The sequence below is a fragment of the Hippoglossus stenolepis genome, chromosome 8, assembly GCF_022539355.2.
Source record: "Hippoglossus stenolepis isolate QCI-W04-F060 chromosome 8, HSTE1.2, whole genome shotgun sequence".
NCBI classification, from domain to species: Eukaryota; Metazoa; Chordata; class Actinopteri; order Pleuronectiformes; family Pleuronectidae; genus Hippoglossus; species Hippoglossus stenolepis.
In genome coordinates this window covers 24,077,526-24,093,203 of record NC_061490.1, presented here as the reverse complement: position 1 = coordinate 24,093,203, position 15,678 = coordinate 24,077,526, and the positions used below count along the sequence as shown (strand labels likewise).

The 15,678-nt window shown below is 43.2% G+C and overlaps 1 protein-coding gene across 1 annotated transcript; it reads left to right on the top strand.

Moving 5' to 3' along the window:
• Nucleotides 1–664: 664 nt before the first annotated feature.
• col28a1b (collagen, type XXVIII, alpha 1b) lies at nucleotides 665–15,427 on the top strand. The gene is made up of 35 exons (XM_035163390.2): nucleotides 665–998; nucleotides 1,458–1,604; nucleotides 2,399–2,961; nucleotides 3,759–3,779; nucleotides 3,871–3,930; nucleotides 4,079–4,132; nucleotides 4,225–4,269; nucleotides 4,358–4,384; nucleotides 4,475–4,519; nucleotides 4,602–4,646; nucleotides 5,591–5,644; nucleotides 7,005–7,073; nucleotides 7,345–7,413; nucleotides 7,521–7,589; nucleotides 7,908–7,976; nucleotides 8,391–8,459; nucleotides 8,554–8,622; nucleotides 8,874–8,942; nucleotides 9,266–9,337; nucleotides 9,450–9,518; nucleotides 9,639–9,710; nucleotides 10,186–10,254; nucleotides 10,339–10,407; nucleotides 10,491–10,559; nucleotides 10,645–10,713; nucleotides 10,802–10,870; nucleotides 10,974–11,042; nucleotides 11,149–11,217; nucleotides 11,500–11,580; nucleotides 11,771–11,806; nucleotides 12,085–12,121; nucleotides 12,237–12,791; nucleotides 12,995–13,179; nucleotides 13,607–13,898; nucleotides 14,569–15,427. Exons 2-35 carry the CDS (start codon nucleotides 1,466–1,468, stop codon nucleotides 14,739–14,741), a joined length of 3,591 nt encoding a protein of 1,196 aa, XP_035019281.1. The 5' UTR covers nucleotides 665–998; nucleotides 1,458–1,465; the 3' UTR covers nucleotides 14,742–15,427.
• Nucleotides 15,428–15,678: the final 251 nt, after the last annotated feature.

Here is a 15,678-nt window from a genome sequence, read left to right as displayed (position 1 = left end):
TTATATTAGTAAAACAGAATAGCACAAATAGAATATAATATACTGTATATGTAGGTATTTATTCTATATTGTATTTACTATATTAAGTGTTTATGTATTTTGCATTTTCATGTCTTTACACGGCACTTAAAACATGTTACATGTTCAAAACAGGATCAAAACATTTCAGGACTCAGGCAAATAAGAACAATAAAACGTTAAAACACAGAGTTTGGACAATAACAGATGTGATAATAGATTAATATGAGGGTTTTTAAAAAGAACATGTTTTAGAAGACGTCACATCACATCTGTAAATCTGAGCTTCCATTCACTACTCACTCTACTGTTACTACAATTTGAAATAAGATCAGTGTGCGTGTGCAGTACGTGTGTGTGTGTGTGTGCAGTACGTGTGTGTGTGTGCAGTACGTGTGTGTGTGCGTGCAGTACGTGTGTGTGCAGTACGTGGGAATCCCACTACAGCTCATCTGGTTTTCACATTAGTGGGCGAGAGTGGAACATTAAAATATTCTCATTCAGGACTTTTTTATGCTCAGGATCCAAAACTGTTTCCATGAGCAGCAGAACAAAACACCATCAGGGAGGTGCAATGAAAACTGTGTTAACCCCTTACAACAGGTAATCTGCTCATGAGACTATGATGCTTCCTTCCATAGTCCTGCAGCTTTATGATTATGAGTTATTTTTTACATTTCAGCTCCTAACCGCTGTAATTTATTGACACCAGTCCAATAATCTCCCCTCGGGGTCTGTGCACTGTCTGTGAACAGGAGAGAGACAATAAAATCCTTTCGGCCATTCATCAAGCTGAGCTGGAGCAGCGCAGAAATGTTGGAGCGGCCCCAGAGCCTCCGGCTGCACACACACATCACATCAGCTCGTCTGAGGGTCCTCGCTTCATCTGAGTCCAGTGTGAAGGGGCCTGATTCTGGGTGAAATGTCTCCAGAAGAACCGCAGCTGAACGGACCACAGACACTGACTGCAGCTAAATGAGGTACCAGATTTTATTTACTTTCTCTGCACAGTGTGTACTCTTCCTTTTATTCTTCTGTGGTGCTTGAATAACATCTGGAATATGTGTACAACAGCTTAGACGAGTCGTTATGTCCATTAGAATGTTCTTTACATCCACAGATGTTTGTACATAAACTCAATTTCATCACATAACAGGCTATTTAAAGGTTTTTTTAAAACTTGCTCATTAGTATTTCCATGTGTTACTCTGGCTTTATTTTATTCTGTCAGCCTAATATTACAGTTTTTTTTTATCAAGTCCATTATATCTTAGGACCATTACCATTATTTGAGTAAATGAAAGTGCAGTCATTATGAAAGAGCAGCCTGGGTGTGGTTAATAGGAAGTGTAACAGCTGCACATAGAGTAAAACTGTTAAATATTATGATACCAACAGATTGTTTTGCTTATAACATCAATATTTTTTGCCTCTGCTAGAACTGGACATGTTGCTGAGGGCAAACCTGAGGAGAGGAGCGGGGCTTTGCCTCCTGCTGCTGACGCTCGTACACGAGGCCACGAGCCAGAGACAAAAGTCAGGACGCAGGAGCAACTACAGGCTGCACAATGACGAGGGAGGACATGGTGATTCTCTATAAATGTGTTGGTGGGGGTGGGGGGGGTATCCTGTGGGTGTAACAGACTCTAGGTTGGAAGATCAGACGTTCACCAAACAACCAGAAGTTGTACAAGTGGAATGTTTCTTATACGTTCTGGATTCTTCTCAGAACTTTAGAAGGAGTCCGAACAGTTGTGAAGTAGCTTTGAACCTCCCAGTGAAAAGCTCAGGTTCAGATCTGTAGTGTTCAGAGAGATGATGTTATGATGTTTAGATAGGTCACAGTCACATTATAGCTCTCTTATTTTCTGGAACAATGAAAGTTGTTATTTTGTGGACATCAGAGTGAAGAGAAGGAGTTAAATGAAGTCTTGTTGGCCAGGGCGACCCCCAGTGGTAATATCAAAACATGAAATTATGATTATTCACATTGTTCATTAGTCAAATGGTTATTAATCAGTTAACGAACACAGATTAGTAAAGAATGTCCATCGCTCTCTCTTGAGTTCAAGGTAACAACAAAACTAAAGTCAAATATATTCAATTTGATAAATCGTGGTTGCTCGACTTTCTGTAAATCAGAAAATCAATTAATTGTTTGAATGCTGCAGCATGTTGCTAAAAAAAGCTTTAAAATATTGAATATCCACAGGAAATATTAGATCTATATCAAACCAACATGGTAGCAGTACTGGTCTGTATGGAAAGACTGGTAGAAACTCAGTAGAAGACATAGGAGATAGCCTTTCTCCAGATACTTGTGTCTTTCTGGACATTACTGAGACTCTGAGAGTCTGACTGAAGAGTCCTCGTCCCTCAGGTCCCTGCTCCCTGGAGGTGGTCTTCATCGTGGACAGCTCTGAGAGTGCGAAGACCGTCCTGTTCCAGAGGCAGAAGAAGTTCGTCCTGAGCTTCAGCACGCGGCTCTCCACGCTGCAGGTGGCCGGATGGAAGCTGCAGGTGCGGATGGCCGCGCTCCAGTACAGCAGCTCCGTGTCCGTCGAGCAGCGCTTCTCCGCCTGGAAAGACCTGGACTCGTTCCACGGTCAGGTCAGCGCCATGAGCTACATCGGCCACGGCACCTACACCACCTACGCCATCACCAACGCCTCGCAGCTGCTGGTGCAGGAGACGCCGGCGGACAGCGTGAGGGTCGCGGTGCTGATGACGGACGGGGTCGACCATCCCCGCAACCCTGACGTGATCGCAGCTGCGGCCGAGGCCAAAGGTCACGGCATCAGGTTCTTCGCCGTGGGCTTGTCGAACATCGCCCAGCAGAGTCCGAACAGCGCCAAGCTCCGGGCCGTGGCCAGCGCACCGGCCCAGCAGTTCGTCCAGAGCCTCCTGGACGCTCAGCTGGAGGAGACGCTGCTCAGGGAGATGGTGAGTGGAGTTCCATGAAAATCCTCACACCAAGTTTCATGGAAATCCATCTAGTAGTTTTCATCTCGTAGCCCTGCTGACTAATAGACAGACAAACGAACACATCCTTGGCGGAAGTTATCAAATCTAAAAAGTTAAAATATCTTGATAATTGCTTGTTACTCATTTTAAGCAGACGTTGACCACCACAGGCAGATGAAGCCTCAAAAAGGTTGATGATAGACCGTCGTCTAGAAACTGCATCATTGATTCTGAACCACGTGTCAAAGATGCTCAAGAGTCTGAAGCCTTGAATCATAACTATATTTCACAATCTGACAAATCCCTGACGACAGCAGCTGTTGTTTGCTTGGATTTTAAAACCATGTTCGCTTCTTCTCGGCCCCACGTGGTCGAGAAGCATCGATCATCAGTGACGTCAGCAGCATCTGCTTCAGGGTCTTTGCTCTCTGTCCTCACACTGGGTTCAATCCCCTGTCACAGAGTCATGTCTGCTTTTCGGGGGGGCTTTTCGGGGGGGCTTTCCGGCCTCCTTTGCATTTTCCACAATCTCCGAAATGTCAAATGTCTGCAGAGGGTCAGTGCGACTGGAATTCCTTTCCAGAATCCTGCTTTCCAGACATGTGACGCTGCACACTCACTCTCACACTTGTAAAAGAAAGACTGGATGTGTCAAAAGACAACATCAACAACACAAAAAACTATATTTTAAAAACAGTACACATATTTTTCCTGTCTGTTAATGACTTTTATTGAATCTGTCATTAATCTGACAATGTGTGATTTTGTTTTCCCAGGCTGCAGTCGCATCAGAAGGAGTAAGTCCGTCTAATAAATTTAACATTTACTTAAACTCTAATTAATGAGTGTGAATTGTTGTTGTGCTGACTTTGTGTTTCTCTGTGTCAGTGTCCACAAGCCCAGGTGTGTTTGTGTGAGAGAGGAGAGAGGGGCCCTCCTGGAAGTGCGGTGAGTTTTTAAGAAATCATTTCCCAGATTAGAAGACACTGATTCCATCTGGGCTGTTTTGTTTTTATTCATAACGAACATACACAGAACCATCTCGTCTTAAAGCTTCCAACCAAGACTTGACCTGAACTTGACTTTGTAATTCCAGGGTAGAAAAGGAGACCCCGGCCTCAGGGGTTCATCCGGCGTCCAAGGAGCGAGGGTGAGTCGACACGCAAACAAACACAAAGAGACAAAATGCTTTTGTGTTGGATTCTGTGTGCAGCTCTTTGTAAACTGGTGTCTCGTCATCAGGGGGAGTCCGGACTGAACGGTCGACCAGGAAGTGACGGCATAGAGGTGAAAGTCTTTTTCTTGTCTTTCGCACAGATACGAGGACGTAGCCTCACGTTACAGCAGATTGTTAAAAGTGTTTTCTCCTCCTCAGGGTCTCCCAGGGCACAAGGGCAATAAGGTGAGAACCGCCTCCAACGACACGTTTAAATAAAGTGATCAAAGCGTAGAAAATAACCGTCTGTGTCTAATATCACGTCTTGTGTTACAGGGCGAGAGAGGAGACTGTGGCACTCCAGGGACAAAGGGTGACGCTGTATGATCGTTAGTAACTAAGATATGAATTAATAAATATCACAGACTTTTAACCTCATGATAAAATAAGCTTCATCTTGCAGGGACCCGAGGGACTTGCAGGCCCACGAGGCTCACATGGAGAACAGGTAGAGTGGCCCAGTGTCATTTTTCTATATTGAACAGAAACAATTAAGATTATTATCGTCTGTTATGATAATTTGATGGGATAAATGCTAAATATACAGCATTGTGTTGATTAGTGGAGGCACATTTACGAAATCTGTATTTTTAATAATTTCAGAACTTCCTCTAAATATCTAGAGTCAGCGTTTGTTGGCTCCCGTGTAATTTAAACATTGGCCCAGGCAGAAATATGGTAAATAACCATTGGCTGGATTGGCGTTAAAATTGTACACGTTCATGGTACCAGAGGATGAATCCTAACAACTTTGGTGACCTTTCATCTACCGTCACCTTAAGGTTCACATTTGTGATTTTGAGTGAAAGTAAAAGTTTTAAATTCCAGATATTTGAATTTTCAGTGACTTCCAGGCCTTCATCCCTCACATACATGACCGTGCAGCTACTATGCGACACACGTCCACATCAGAGAGTCCGTTCAACGGGCCAATATGAAAAATGGAAGTGGAATTTGTCTCTTATTCAGCTGTGCACTAATGGAATGTGAATATTGGATTATGGGTAATCCTGATACTCATGTGGCTATTGGAAGCAGTGAATCCAGGCTTGCAGGATATTATTCTTTTGCAGGAACAGACTTTGTGTGGTGGGATTAGCGCAGCGACCTGGACCGCCCAACTCTTCCTCCTCTGTGTCACTGGCACAGTGTCAGTATAACCTCGTTGTTGTGTGAGCGCAGCCTGAGAATCAAAGAACATGAAAGACGTGAATGTTTGTGTTAATCCTGTTGTAGTTTTCACTCAGTTGTGGTGCGTTGGTTTGGACCAAAGTCGTACAACACATGGGGCTTCGTTTTTCTTTCATACCTGATGATATTTATAATATATGTTGGTCCTGGATATCCAACAGATATAGAAATGTTATGGTTGTGTTTAAATTTGTTTTGCAGGGTTCGCTGGGACCAGCAGGAGACTCAGGTCCTGAGGGACCAGCGGGACCTAAAGTAAGTTTCCCCAAAAGCTCAACAAACATTTAAATAAGGGAGATTTTCAGGTCTGTTTTATATCAAATGGCTTAAATTGTTTAGCCGCACAAAACCTCATCACGCTGAGATAAAGTCAACATACATTTAAAACGGGATCAGCGAGTTACTGCTGCAGCAACTGACTGAGTTATTGTGATACTCACGGGTTCTGGCTAAAGTGTCTTAGCATGAAGACTGAAAGCAGGGGAAGGATTTCTTAAACGCACTAATTGATATGTTGTAGGCTACTTGATAAGCTAATGGTACAAATACACAGGCAGGTCCTTTAACTGAGATTCATCAACCAACATCCACAGTTACAGAGCATCCAGAGGAAGAAGGATTCTATATTATTTATTTGGGGGTTATTTAGTTTTTGTCAGAATGATGTTCTTCATTTGTCTTCATTCACATGCAGCTCTTCTCAAACCCGTTCCCACACAACATCTGTGAATTTAATCCAAACATAAAAATGACCTTTAAAATGTGCCCAAGGTCAATAAGATGCCGAAGTGTCTCCGTCTCCACAGAGCGGCTCTGCTGCTTCTTAACAAAGACGCCTTTATACAGAGGAAAGGAAATGTGATTTGTATCACTGTCAGGAAAAGTTCGCACATTAATCAAGTGCGAGTTTAAATTAGGAACAAAGCAACAATCTTTGTTTCTTAAAGGCTTAAAAGTTTGATTCAAGGCTAAACTGCCATTTAGAGAATGTTTTTCATCAGCCGTCACTAAAATACTCTTAAGGCTCAAAAATCATTTCATGAAGTTTGAGTTTTTCACATTTATTTTGTCTGCATTTTAAAAGTTTGGCTTGACTGAAGTTTATTTAATTACCAGTGGAGAAAATGTGGATGTTGCATGAAGAACATATGTGAATAGATGTCAACATATACTGGTGTTATGATGTGGATGGATGGGACTCGGGGGGGTGGCTGTAAATCTCTGTTTACTATAACACATGTAAAATAACTAATATGGCCCAAATATCCCAAAACAAATGTTTGGTCTTATCTTTGGCAAACAAGCGGTTTGAACTCTAGGTGTAAACAGGATGTGAACCTAAAGTGTCCCATGTGGTGAATGGTGACTCTGGTCCAAATAACACAAACAAACTTGGGGCCACCTCTGGTTGACATGTGGTATTGCTATCACTTGTGGCCCAGATCTGGCAGGAGCGCGGCATGTGGGCCAAAATAGTTTAGCTATGTTATGTCAACTAGTTTGCTGATGACTCTGCCCTTATCTCTCGTGAGGAAGAGATATGAATCAGACATATGATCTTATTTCCCTGTTTTATACTTGACAAGCAAAACCCAAACTTGTGTATTTGTCTCAGGGAGACAGAGGATTCGTGGGAGCTGCTGGGGCACCGGGGGAAAGAGGGATCGGATTCCCAGGAGCCAAGGTAACGCTTTTATTTTACTATTATTATTATTATTTTTATTATTACTGCAAAAAAAACCCTATAGAGTCAAATAATCTTCCTCAGATCAAATAATTTTGTCATTGGATCATTTGAAGAGTTACAGATTTTTGTTTTTGACATTGGTGTAATTTCTCTTATAGCAAGATAATAAAAAATACGAAAAAGTGCTAGAGATAGAATAAATATAATCGATTATTACCAAATTACTGTCAGGTGTTTATGGTGGATAAATGATATGTGATGCTTACAGGGTGAAAAAGGAAACGATGGAAGACCAGGTCCTACAGGTCTTGTCGGGATCGGAGAACCAGGACTACCAGTGAGTGGGACTGGTCTTTTAAAGGCTGCATCAGGCCGTCAAACATGAGCGTGTTTGAAATAAAACCCAGTAAATGCAGATATAAAACATCTGTCTGTTTGTCCCAGGGTCCTCAAGGACCATCTGGAGCACTAGGAAACCCTGGACCACCTGGAGAGGGGTTCACAGGACCAAAGGTGAGTCGGGTCTCAAATAAACATGTAAGTGACACAGGATATGATGTAATATGATACGACACAACAACCTTTAACACCTTTATCCTAAGTTTCATCTTTAAAATGTTCTCTGCCGATGACAAACAGGACATTTTTACATTTTGATTTGTTTACTTCAGGTGCGAATCCGAGTGATTCAAAGAAATTCCAACCAGATAATGTTTCCACTGATTGATGCAAAACGCTGTGTGAATACACCGAAATTCACATCACTGGTCTGAATGTGACTTTTGAAAAATGCTTGAAACTGAGATGTGTGTTCACTGTCTTTGTTTTCAGGGGGATCGAGGATATCAGGGTCCCAGAGGCATCCGTGGGCTTCCTGGAGCTGGGGTCAAAGGTGACATGGTAAATATACTCATCCAGTATTGGTACACTTCATGATGAGCCAATCAGGTGGCAGCATTGTGACGCATACAATCCTGCAGATAAGATCCTGCAGGTCAGGAGCTTCAGTTAATCTTCAAATATCAAGATGAGAAAACAATATTGATTCTGAGAGGAAACAGAGGTTGGTCAATGTCCTATCCACCAACATGGAGGGGGCAGGGTTTATGACTTGTTCTGCAGCCCGCCACTAGGAGGCAGTAGAGATGATTTGGCTTCACCTTTGGGAGCCGTCATATGGTCCATCTTTATTTACAGTCGATGGTTTCATCCACTGCTTCTGATGCTGCAACATTTTCTATATTTTTTAAATTTATCGTCCGGTTCATTTGTATTTTTTAAATACTTTTATGAAGTAAAGAAATCTGTTCTCAGGGCAGCCGCGGACCTCCTGGGATTTCGGGTCCACTCGGGGCTCCTGGTTCAGGACCTCAAGGAGATAAGGTAAAAACTGGATGAACACACTGACTGAACTGTTCTATCGGGTTCGAAAAGAAAAGAAAATGATCCAACTTCACCTTCATCTTCCTTCTCTCAGGGGGATCAAGGCCCAGTTGGACCCTCAGGACTCAGAGGAGCTCCAGGTATCGGAATAACAGGACCTAAGGTAATGCACGAGGAGGGTGGTGTCTATTAACTGGTGATTTTATTGTCTGAGAGCAGATTCTGTGATTGACGTTCAGCTGATTCTCTGTCTGATTGCCTCCAAATTGCTCTGAATATTTGATCGCATAAATACGCGGGTGAAACTCGGCTGATCTGTCAATCAAACGCCGGCGAGTTTGAATCAGAGTCTCAGTCACAGAGAAAAAAGGAAGAAAGAGGAGATGAACGTGTCTGTGTGAACGTTGTCTTCAGGGGATTCAGGGAGTGACGGGTGAACCTGGTCTGCCGGGCGAGAGAGGAGTGGGACAACCAGGACCGAAGGTAAGAGACCAGAGCAGCACTGTTCACTGGAGGACGTCACTTTAAAGGAATAGTTTGGCATCATGGGAAATACGCAAAACACTCAAAGTCCCCAACGACCCTCAAAAAGTCTCAGTACGCATTTTTTAAAATGTAAAATTAAAGGTAATTCATTAGTTTTGTCTCTAAAATGTTTTGGAAATGATCGATAAGCAGACGTTTAGATGAAGCTCTCATCCAGACTAGAGACACAGATAAAGTATTAATCTCTAGAACAGTCCAGTGAGATCCTACAGTGACTTATTGAGTAGTTTCATTCAGAGATTTATTTCATTCTTCATCAGGGCGACCCGGGGGCTGAGGGGGTGGCAGGTATACCAGGTCAACCAGGAGAGGATGGAACCCTGGGAAAAAAGGTAACATCACCCGTTAAAACCAGTTTCTCTCTCTTAAATAATAAAATAAATGCATATATACATATTTCTTACCAGTCTGCTGCTCCACTGACTTATTTTCCAACGATGGCAGGGTGACCTCGGGCTACCGGGCCTCAGGGGACCTGACGGGGCTCCGGGTAAAGGGGCTCCTGGAGGCAAGGTGACAGATATTTTAAAATTCAAAGACAATTATTTTGAGTTTCCACATAATAATCATGTGAAAGTTGAACTCGAAGTTGTTGCTTCAGATGATGATCTGGAGGTTTTTGTTGTTTTGCAGGGAGACAGAGGGGACCGGGGGAGCAGAGGCCTGTCAGGTGCAGTTGGGCCCGTGGGGCCGATGGGGCCAAAGGTTTGCAAGTGAAGCTGCTGCATCTGTGGAAGTGAAGTGATGAACTGAAGGAGGAACAGGAACAAATTGAATGTTATAGGAATTTTCTTCCATTTTTCCAAAACTGCAAAGAAGATGGAGAGAATCTGATTTAAGCTGATGAAAAATATATGAGTGGATTAGCATCATTTATCAATTGATAATTTTTCTCCATTATTCAGCTGGTCAGTCGTCAACAAACTGTAAAAACTGCTCATCACATGAGAACTGAAGTTGAGGTCTTTTTATCCAAGTTCAGTCCCAAACTCAAAGATGATTATCACTATCTATCAAAGAAATGTTTTTTTATTGAGATTTCTTTGTGCATATGACAAATAAACTGACAGTTAATTACGTTCACATTTTCAAGGTCGTCATTTTAAACCTAATGTTATTTTTCTACTCACATCATTTACCTCGTGAATCATAACTCTGGTGATTTTTTATTGTTTTCCAGGGGGAACCAGGAATAATTGGGCGAGTGGGTTCGACTGGAGCTCCAGGGCGAGGGATACCTGGAGCCAAGGTGAGGGCAGCAGAAACAACACGACTTCAACTGACAAACAGCGACTAGGTTTGGTTAACGGATCTACTTTATTTGTTCTGTCAGGGAGAACCGGGTCCACAGGGTCCAGCCGGAGCTTTGGGAGGACCAGGGATCGGTTTAACTGGACCTAAGGTGAGTCTCCAGCCTCGTTCAGGTGTGAACAGGGCCCCAGATTCCCTGACGGTGAACAGTAAGTGTTGTGTTGTGGTCTGCAGGGCGACAGAGGAACACCAGGACCTGCTGGTTCCCCTGGACCAAAGAGTGAAGGCGTCCCTGGTCCTCCAGTGAGTATCAACCCACAGTACAGCCTCCTTCATCACTTTAAATCTCATCATCACCACCATGTCATTTTTTTAAACTGGGTCTCAGGGACTTCTGGGGTCTCCTGGGTTGATGGGAGAGGCCGGACCAGAGGGAGTTGGTTTACCAGGACCAAAGGTAAGAAAAACATAAATTAAATGTGTCTGTCCGATGTGAAGTAATCATTTTTGAGATATGAACAAACATCTTTAAACATTATGTGCAGGGGGACAGAGGACTGCCGGGACCCTCTGGACCTGCAGGGCTTCCAGGAATCGGTCTGATTGGTCCTAAGGTAACGTGTCTTCGACGACATGCATTTAACACGGTAAAAAATCATACATGCAAAATCTGTGAAATCCACGTGTGTTTCTTCAAAGTTTTTCTCTTTCCTGCAGGGTTCAGTCGGTCAAATGGGACAAACAGGTCCACAGGGGTTAACTGGAGAGGGCATTCAAGGACAAAAGGTACGGTTGTCACCTCTAAAAGACAGAAGAGATGAACTTTGACCTCTGTTAGTTTCGTCTGGTTTTATAAGTTCTCTTTCACGTGGTCTCTGCTCGATGTTTCCAGGGGGAGCCTGGATTTCAGGGGGTCCCCGGCCCCAGAGGCCCTACTGGACTAGGTGTGCAGGGGAGCAAGGTAACACAAATATTAATAAGTGATAAATATTATTATTATTTTTAACTTGAACCAAAACTTAACTGGTTATTTGGAACTTTATTGAAAAATTATTTTAGCATTTAAAGAGTACAATTGTCAGACTTAAGGATGCAAAAATAAGAAGAAATATAAAAGTTCTAATCACTGATGCTCAGGAGGTTTTCAGGTGACGTTTTACAAGTATGTGTATCAACAGGGATTCAGATTGTGAGGACTTTTAAAATGTAGTTTGACATGATTTCTATTCTCTCCCCTCCTCAGGGGGACCGAGGCCTCCGAGGTGAGAAGGGCAGAGGGGGGGACAGAGGAAAAGCCGGAGAACCAGGAACCATCGGATCTTTGGTACTGGATTTTGAGAAATTACTATTATTGTTTAATATATTGTAAATGGAATTTGAAACACCAGGTTGATACTGTATGAACAGGGCAGTCATCTCAGCCGGCGTCTGAGAAGAAACCACTTCTCTAACACACTCGTGTGATGAATTTCAATGTTAATATGTCATAAATCACTGGTTGTGTCACATCACAGGGCCGAGCCGGACAGAAGGGAGAAGCTGGACTTACAGTAAGTGTCAGGCATCGCTCAATAAGATGAGATAGTGTTGAAACAATCAGTGAATTCATTGACATAAAAACAGTTCTTAAATATTATAATTTACATATTTAGACTGTTTTATATTGAATTTGGACACAGACTCAAAAACAGATATGAAGCTCTCACCTTAGTCTCTGGGATTATGGATTTATTTATCAGTTTGGAGAATATTAATATACGTTGCAGCCTTAAAATAAAAATCAGTGATGAACCAGCTCTGAAAATATTACATTTGCCGTCTTTCACAGAGGGAAGAAGTCGTCAGAATAGTGAGATCCATCTGCAGTAAGTCATCAATCAGAAGAAAATCAATGCTGCTACTGAAGTTAAACATTTGGTCACATTTAAATCTTTAATTCTCAGTTTTAAAAAGTGATAATAAACTGTGTCTGAATCTCAGGTTGTGGAGTGACCTGCCGTCAAACCCCCTTGGAGCTGGTCTTTGTGATTGACAGCTCAGAGAGCGTCGGCCCTGACAACTTCAACGTGATTAAAGACTTCGTGAACGCCCTGATCGACCGGGCCTCGGTCAGCCGAGACACCACGCGGGTCGGCGTGGTCCTCTACAGCCACATCAACATGGTGGTGGTCAGCCTGGAGCAGGTGGCCAGCCCCGACCAGGTCAAGTCCGCGGTGCGCTCAATGACCTACATAGGCGAGGGCACCTTCACCGGCAGCGCCATCCAGCAGGCCAACCAGGTGTTCAGGGGGGCGCGGGCAGGCGTGAGGAAGGTGGCCATCGTCATCACAGACGGTCAGGCCGATAAGAGGGACTCGGTCCAGCTGGAGAGGGCCGTGGCAGAAGCTCAGGCGAGTAACATCGAGACGTTTGTGGTCGGGGTGGTGAACCAGAGCGACCCTCTCTACGAGGAGTTCAAGAAGGAGCTCAACCTCATGGCCTCCGACCCCGACAGCGACCACGTGTACCTGATCGACGAATTCAAAACTCTGCCAGGTGACAACTCCACTCATTACAACTATTTAATCATATTTATATATTAAGGCCTTGAAAACTTATTTTCTAAATCAGCTTTTAAGTTTGAGGCTTACGACTCCGTCCCTCAGGCGACACACAACCACACAGCAACTATCATATCAGCTTCAACCACCACCCACATTCTTCTGTATATTTACCATCACGTTCTCCTGGTGCTTCAGCTCTTGAGAAGAAACTGCTGAGTCGTATCTGTGAAGACGGAGAGAGACATTTGTTCAGCTCCATCCCGAGCTCCGGAAATCCTCCGGGAGTCCCTGAGACGTCCGGTAACGTCCGGGAGCCCCCGTACAGGACGGACACGGACACGCCCACCTTCACAGGAGACTCCAGGAGGGTTCAGATGGTGGTGAGGAGAAAAACTTTTATGACAACACTATGCAACTTTTTTAACCTTAAAGTAACATCATGTAACTTTTACTGAACAACAGCGCCCTCTACAGACACATGCGGTGATGGTGGATAACACCCATGATCGCTGGTTTCTCTGTTTTCTTCATATTTTTTAAGTTTCCTGCTGAATATTGGAGATAAACTCTGGTTTTTAATAACTTCTGAGTCTTTTTAACTGATCCACAGTTCAGCTTCACTCTTCAACTGGAGCTGATTGTGACAGTTGAAGCTGTGACTCTCAGTCAGTTCTTCTCACAGGAGATGGAACCCACTCACCAGAGTTACAGAGAACAGACGTTCAGGGAATGAAGGAGGAAACTTTCTCCATGTTCACACTCACTCAACCATCAGACTAGATTCAAAGCCTCTCTCCTCTGTTCCAGCCCGGCGCTCCAGGCTCTCCGCTCGACAGAGAAGAAGTCTCTCCGCAGAGACCCAAGCCGGACACCAGAGCCCCCACAGACACCCAGAGGTTTCCGTTCTTCGACTGGGAGCCTTTCAGACCAGTGACAGAGCTCCTCCCTCGGTTTGAGGGGAAGAAACCCTCAACCCACACGGAGACGAACGGAGCCGCCGGGCCAGCCGGTCCCACTGTGAAGGCCCCGCCCGAGGAGAGGACGCCACCGCCGTCACCACAGCCTCCCCCGCTGGTGACCTCCGACACAGGCGTATCTGGTAAATACAGATAGAGGGGTTGAGATGTTTTGATTTCAACATTTTAAGTTGTCTGCACCAACATTTCTCAAAAACATTTTGCGATGTTGAGGCAAAGAGGTCAAAATTCTAATTCATTCATTGCTTGTGAACTCAAATCTTCAACTTTTAGTGACTTTTTTTTATCTGAAACATGAAGAAACAAAAAGCAACCAATCAACCAAAGTTCACATTTTTTTAAATGTGCGTATTTGCTCTTATCGAGTGTTAAACAAGAAGTTTGATACCACTCCTGTTTTTATACATTGAAAATAAAGCTGGATATGAAAAACACTTTCTATATCTTGCTTGTATAATCCATACAAAAACTGAAGAATAAAAACATTAAGTTGCTCCAAAACGTCTGTTAATTTCTAAGCAAGAAGCTTATTTCCCAAAATGTTGAACTATTTCTTTAAATCCATCAAATCAAATTAAGTAATTTTACAGGAATTCAAGAATAAAATATTTTCTGGATAGTGAGAGTGTCACGAATATACAAATAGACAATAAAAGTTTTAAATCTCTTTCTTACTGTCATCTGCCATAACAGATACAATATTTGAATGAAATGTGTAAACGAAAAATTTAAATAAATCAGCCACTCACTCTTATTTTCGAAGTTTGACATTCTATTTCCTGTCGTCTCCAGCGGAGCGGTGCATCCAGGTCCTGGACCCGGGCCCGTGTCGAGACTACGTGGTCAGGTGGTACTACGACGCCAACGGCAATTCCTGCGCCCAGTTCTGGTTCGGAGGTTGTCAGGGAAACAGCAACCAGTTTGAGAACGAGAGGAGCTGCAAAGAAACCTGCGTCAAGGTCTAACCCGACAACGACACACGCTCACTAACGCTCAGACGAGACTCGAACCAAGTTCCCTGCAGCTTCAGCGCCTCAGTGTCTTTTATTGCAGCTACTTTGACAAAGATAGAGATCAAACAGTTTCAGTTTCTTTCCTCTAGTGTGTTGTAAAGCTTTTTTTTGTGTATGTAAAACATCTGTAAAGTTAAAAAGGCCCAAGTCTTAAATGTTAAAGGGACAGAAAACACAGCTCGTCAGGAGTTCGGCTTTAAAGAGACAGGAGCTGAAACCAAGTGTTTGAGACAGAGGCTGAAAAGAGGAGCAGCAGCAGCGATGATGAGTCTGAGGAAAGTGATGTTTTCTGAACGTTAGAGCATTTAAACATTTTCAAGTGATAACGCTGATTAAGATCATGAACCTAAATATGAGTTGAATGTCTCCTTTAAACAAAATGTGCCAAAGATACAGTTATAGGTGTTAAATTGTTTTTTTTTCCTGTTGTTCAGATGGATTTTTGTATTAATAGTGTGAACAAGTTAATGTGTTGACTAGTTGTGTAAAATAAAACAAAACTCTATAACCACTAACATTTCTATTTGGAAGAGTAACCATTTTGTATGATTCAATAATGTATTTTTTTTACTTAATGTCTTAAGTGTAATGTCATTAAAGGACAAATAAATAAAGCAAATAAAGGTTTTTTGTAGTTTTGTTTGCAGCAGTTTAAACTTCCTGATAATTGAAGGCCTGAAAGAGGGCGGAGCTCAGGCTGATGAGTCACAGAGAAACGCTTCCTTCACCTCAAAGTTTCAAGTTGGACGATGATTACGTGTGATTAGTGAGAAGAGGCTGCTCTCAGGACAAAGCCTCTTCAGCTCGGAGGGTCCGTTCAGCTGGGAGGCGTCTTCTCCTCGACCTCAGGGCCACGTCTTGAGGAAAAATGCAAATGGCCGCTGGTGCA

Bases quoted from the DNA above. Each gene is read 5' to 3' on its own strand.
- col28a1b (XM_035163390.2), top strand. From the start codon at position 1,466: ATGTTGCTGAGGGCAAACCTGAGGAGAGGAGCGGGGCTTTGCCTCCTG. The intron at 7,074-7,344 runs GTAACGCTTTTA...TGATGCTTACAG, and splicing joins TCGGATTCCCAGGAGCCAAG to GGTGAAAAAGGAAACGATGG. The intron at 13,899-14,568 runs GTAAATACAGAT...TGTCGTCTCCAG, and splicing joins CTCCGACACAGGCGTATCTG to CGGAGCGGTGCATCCAGGTC.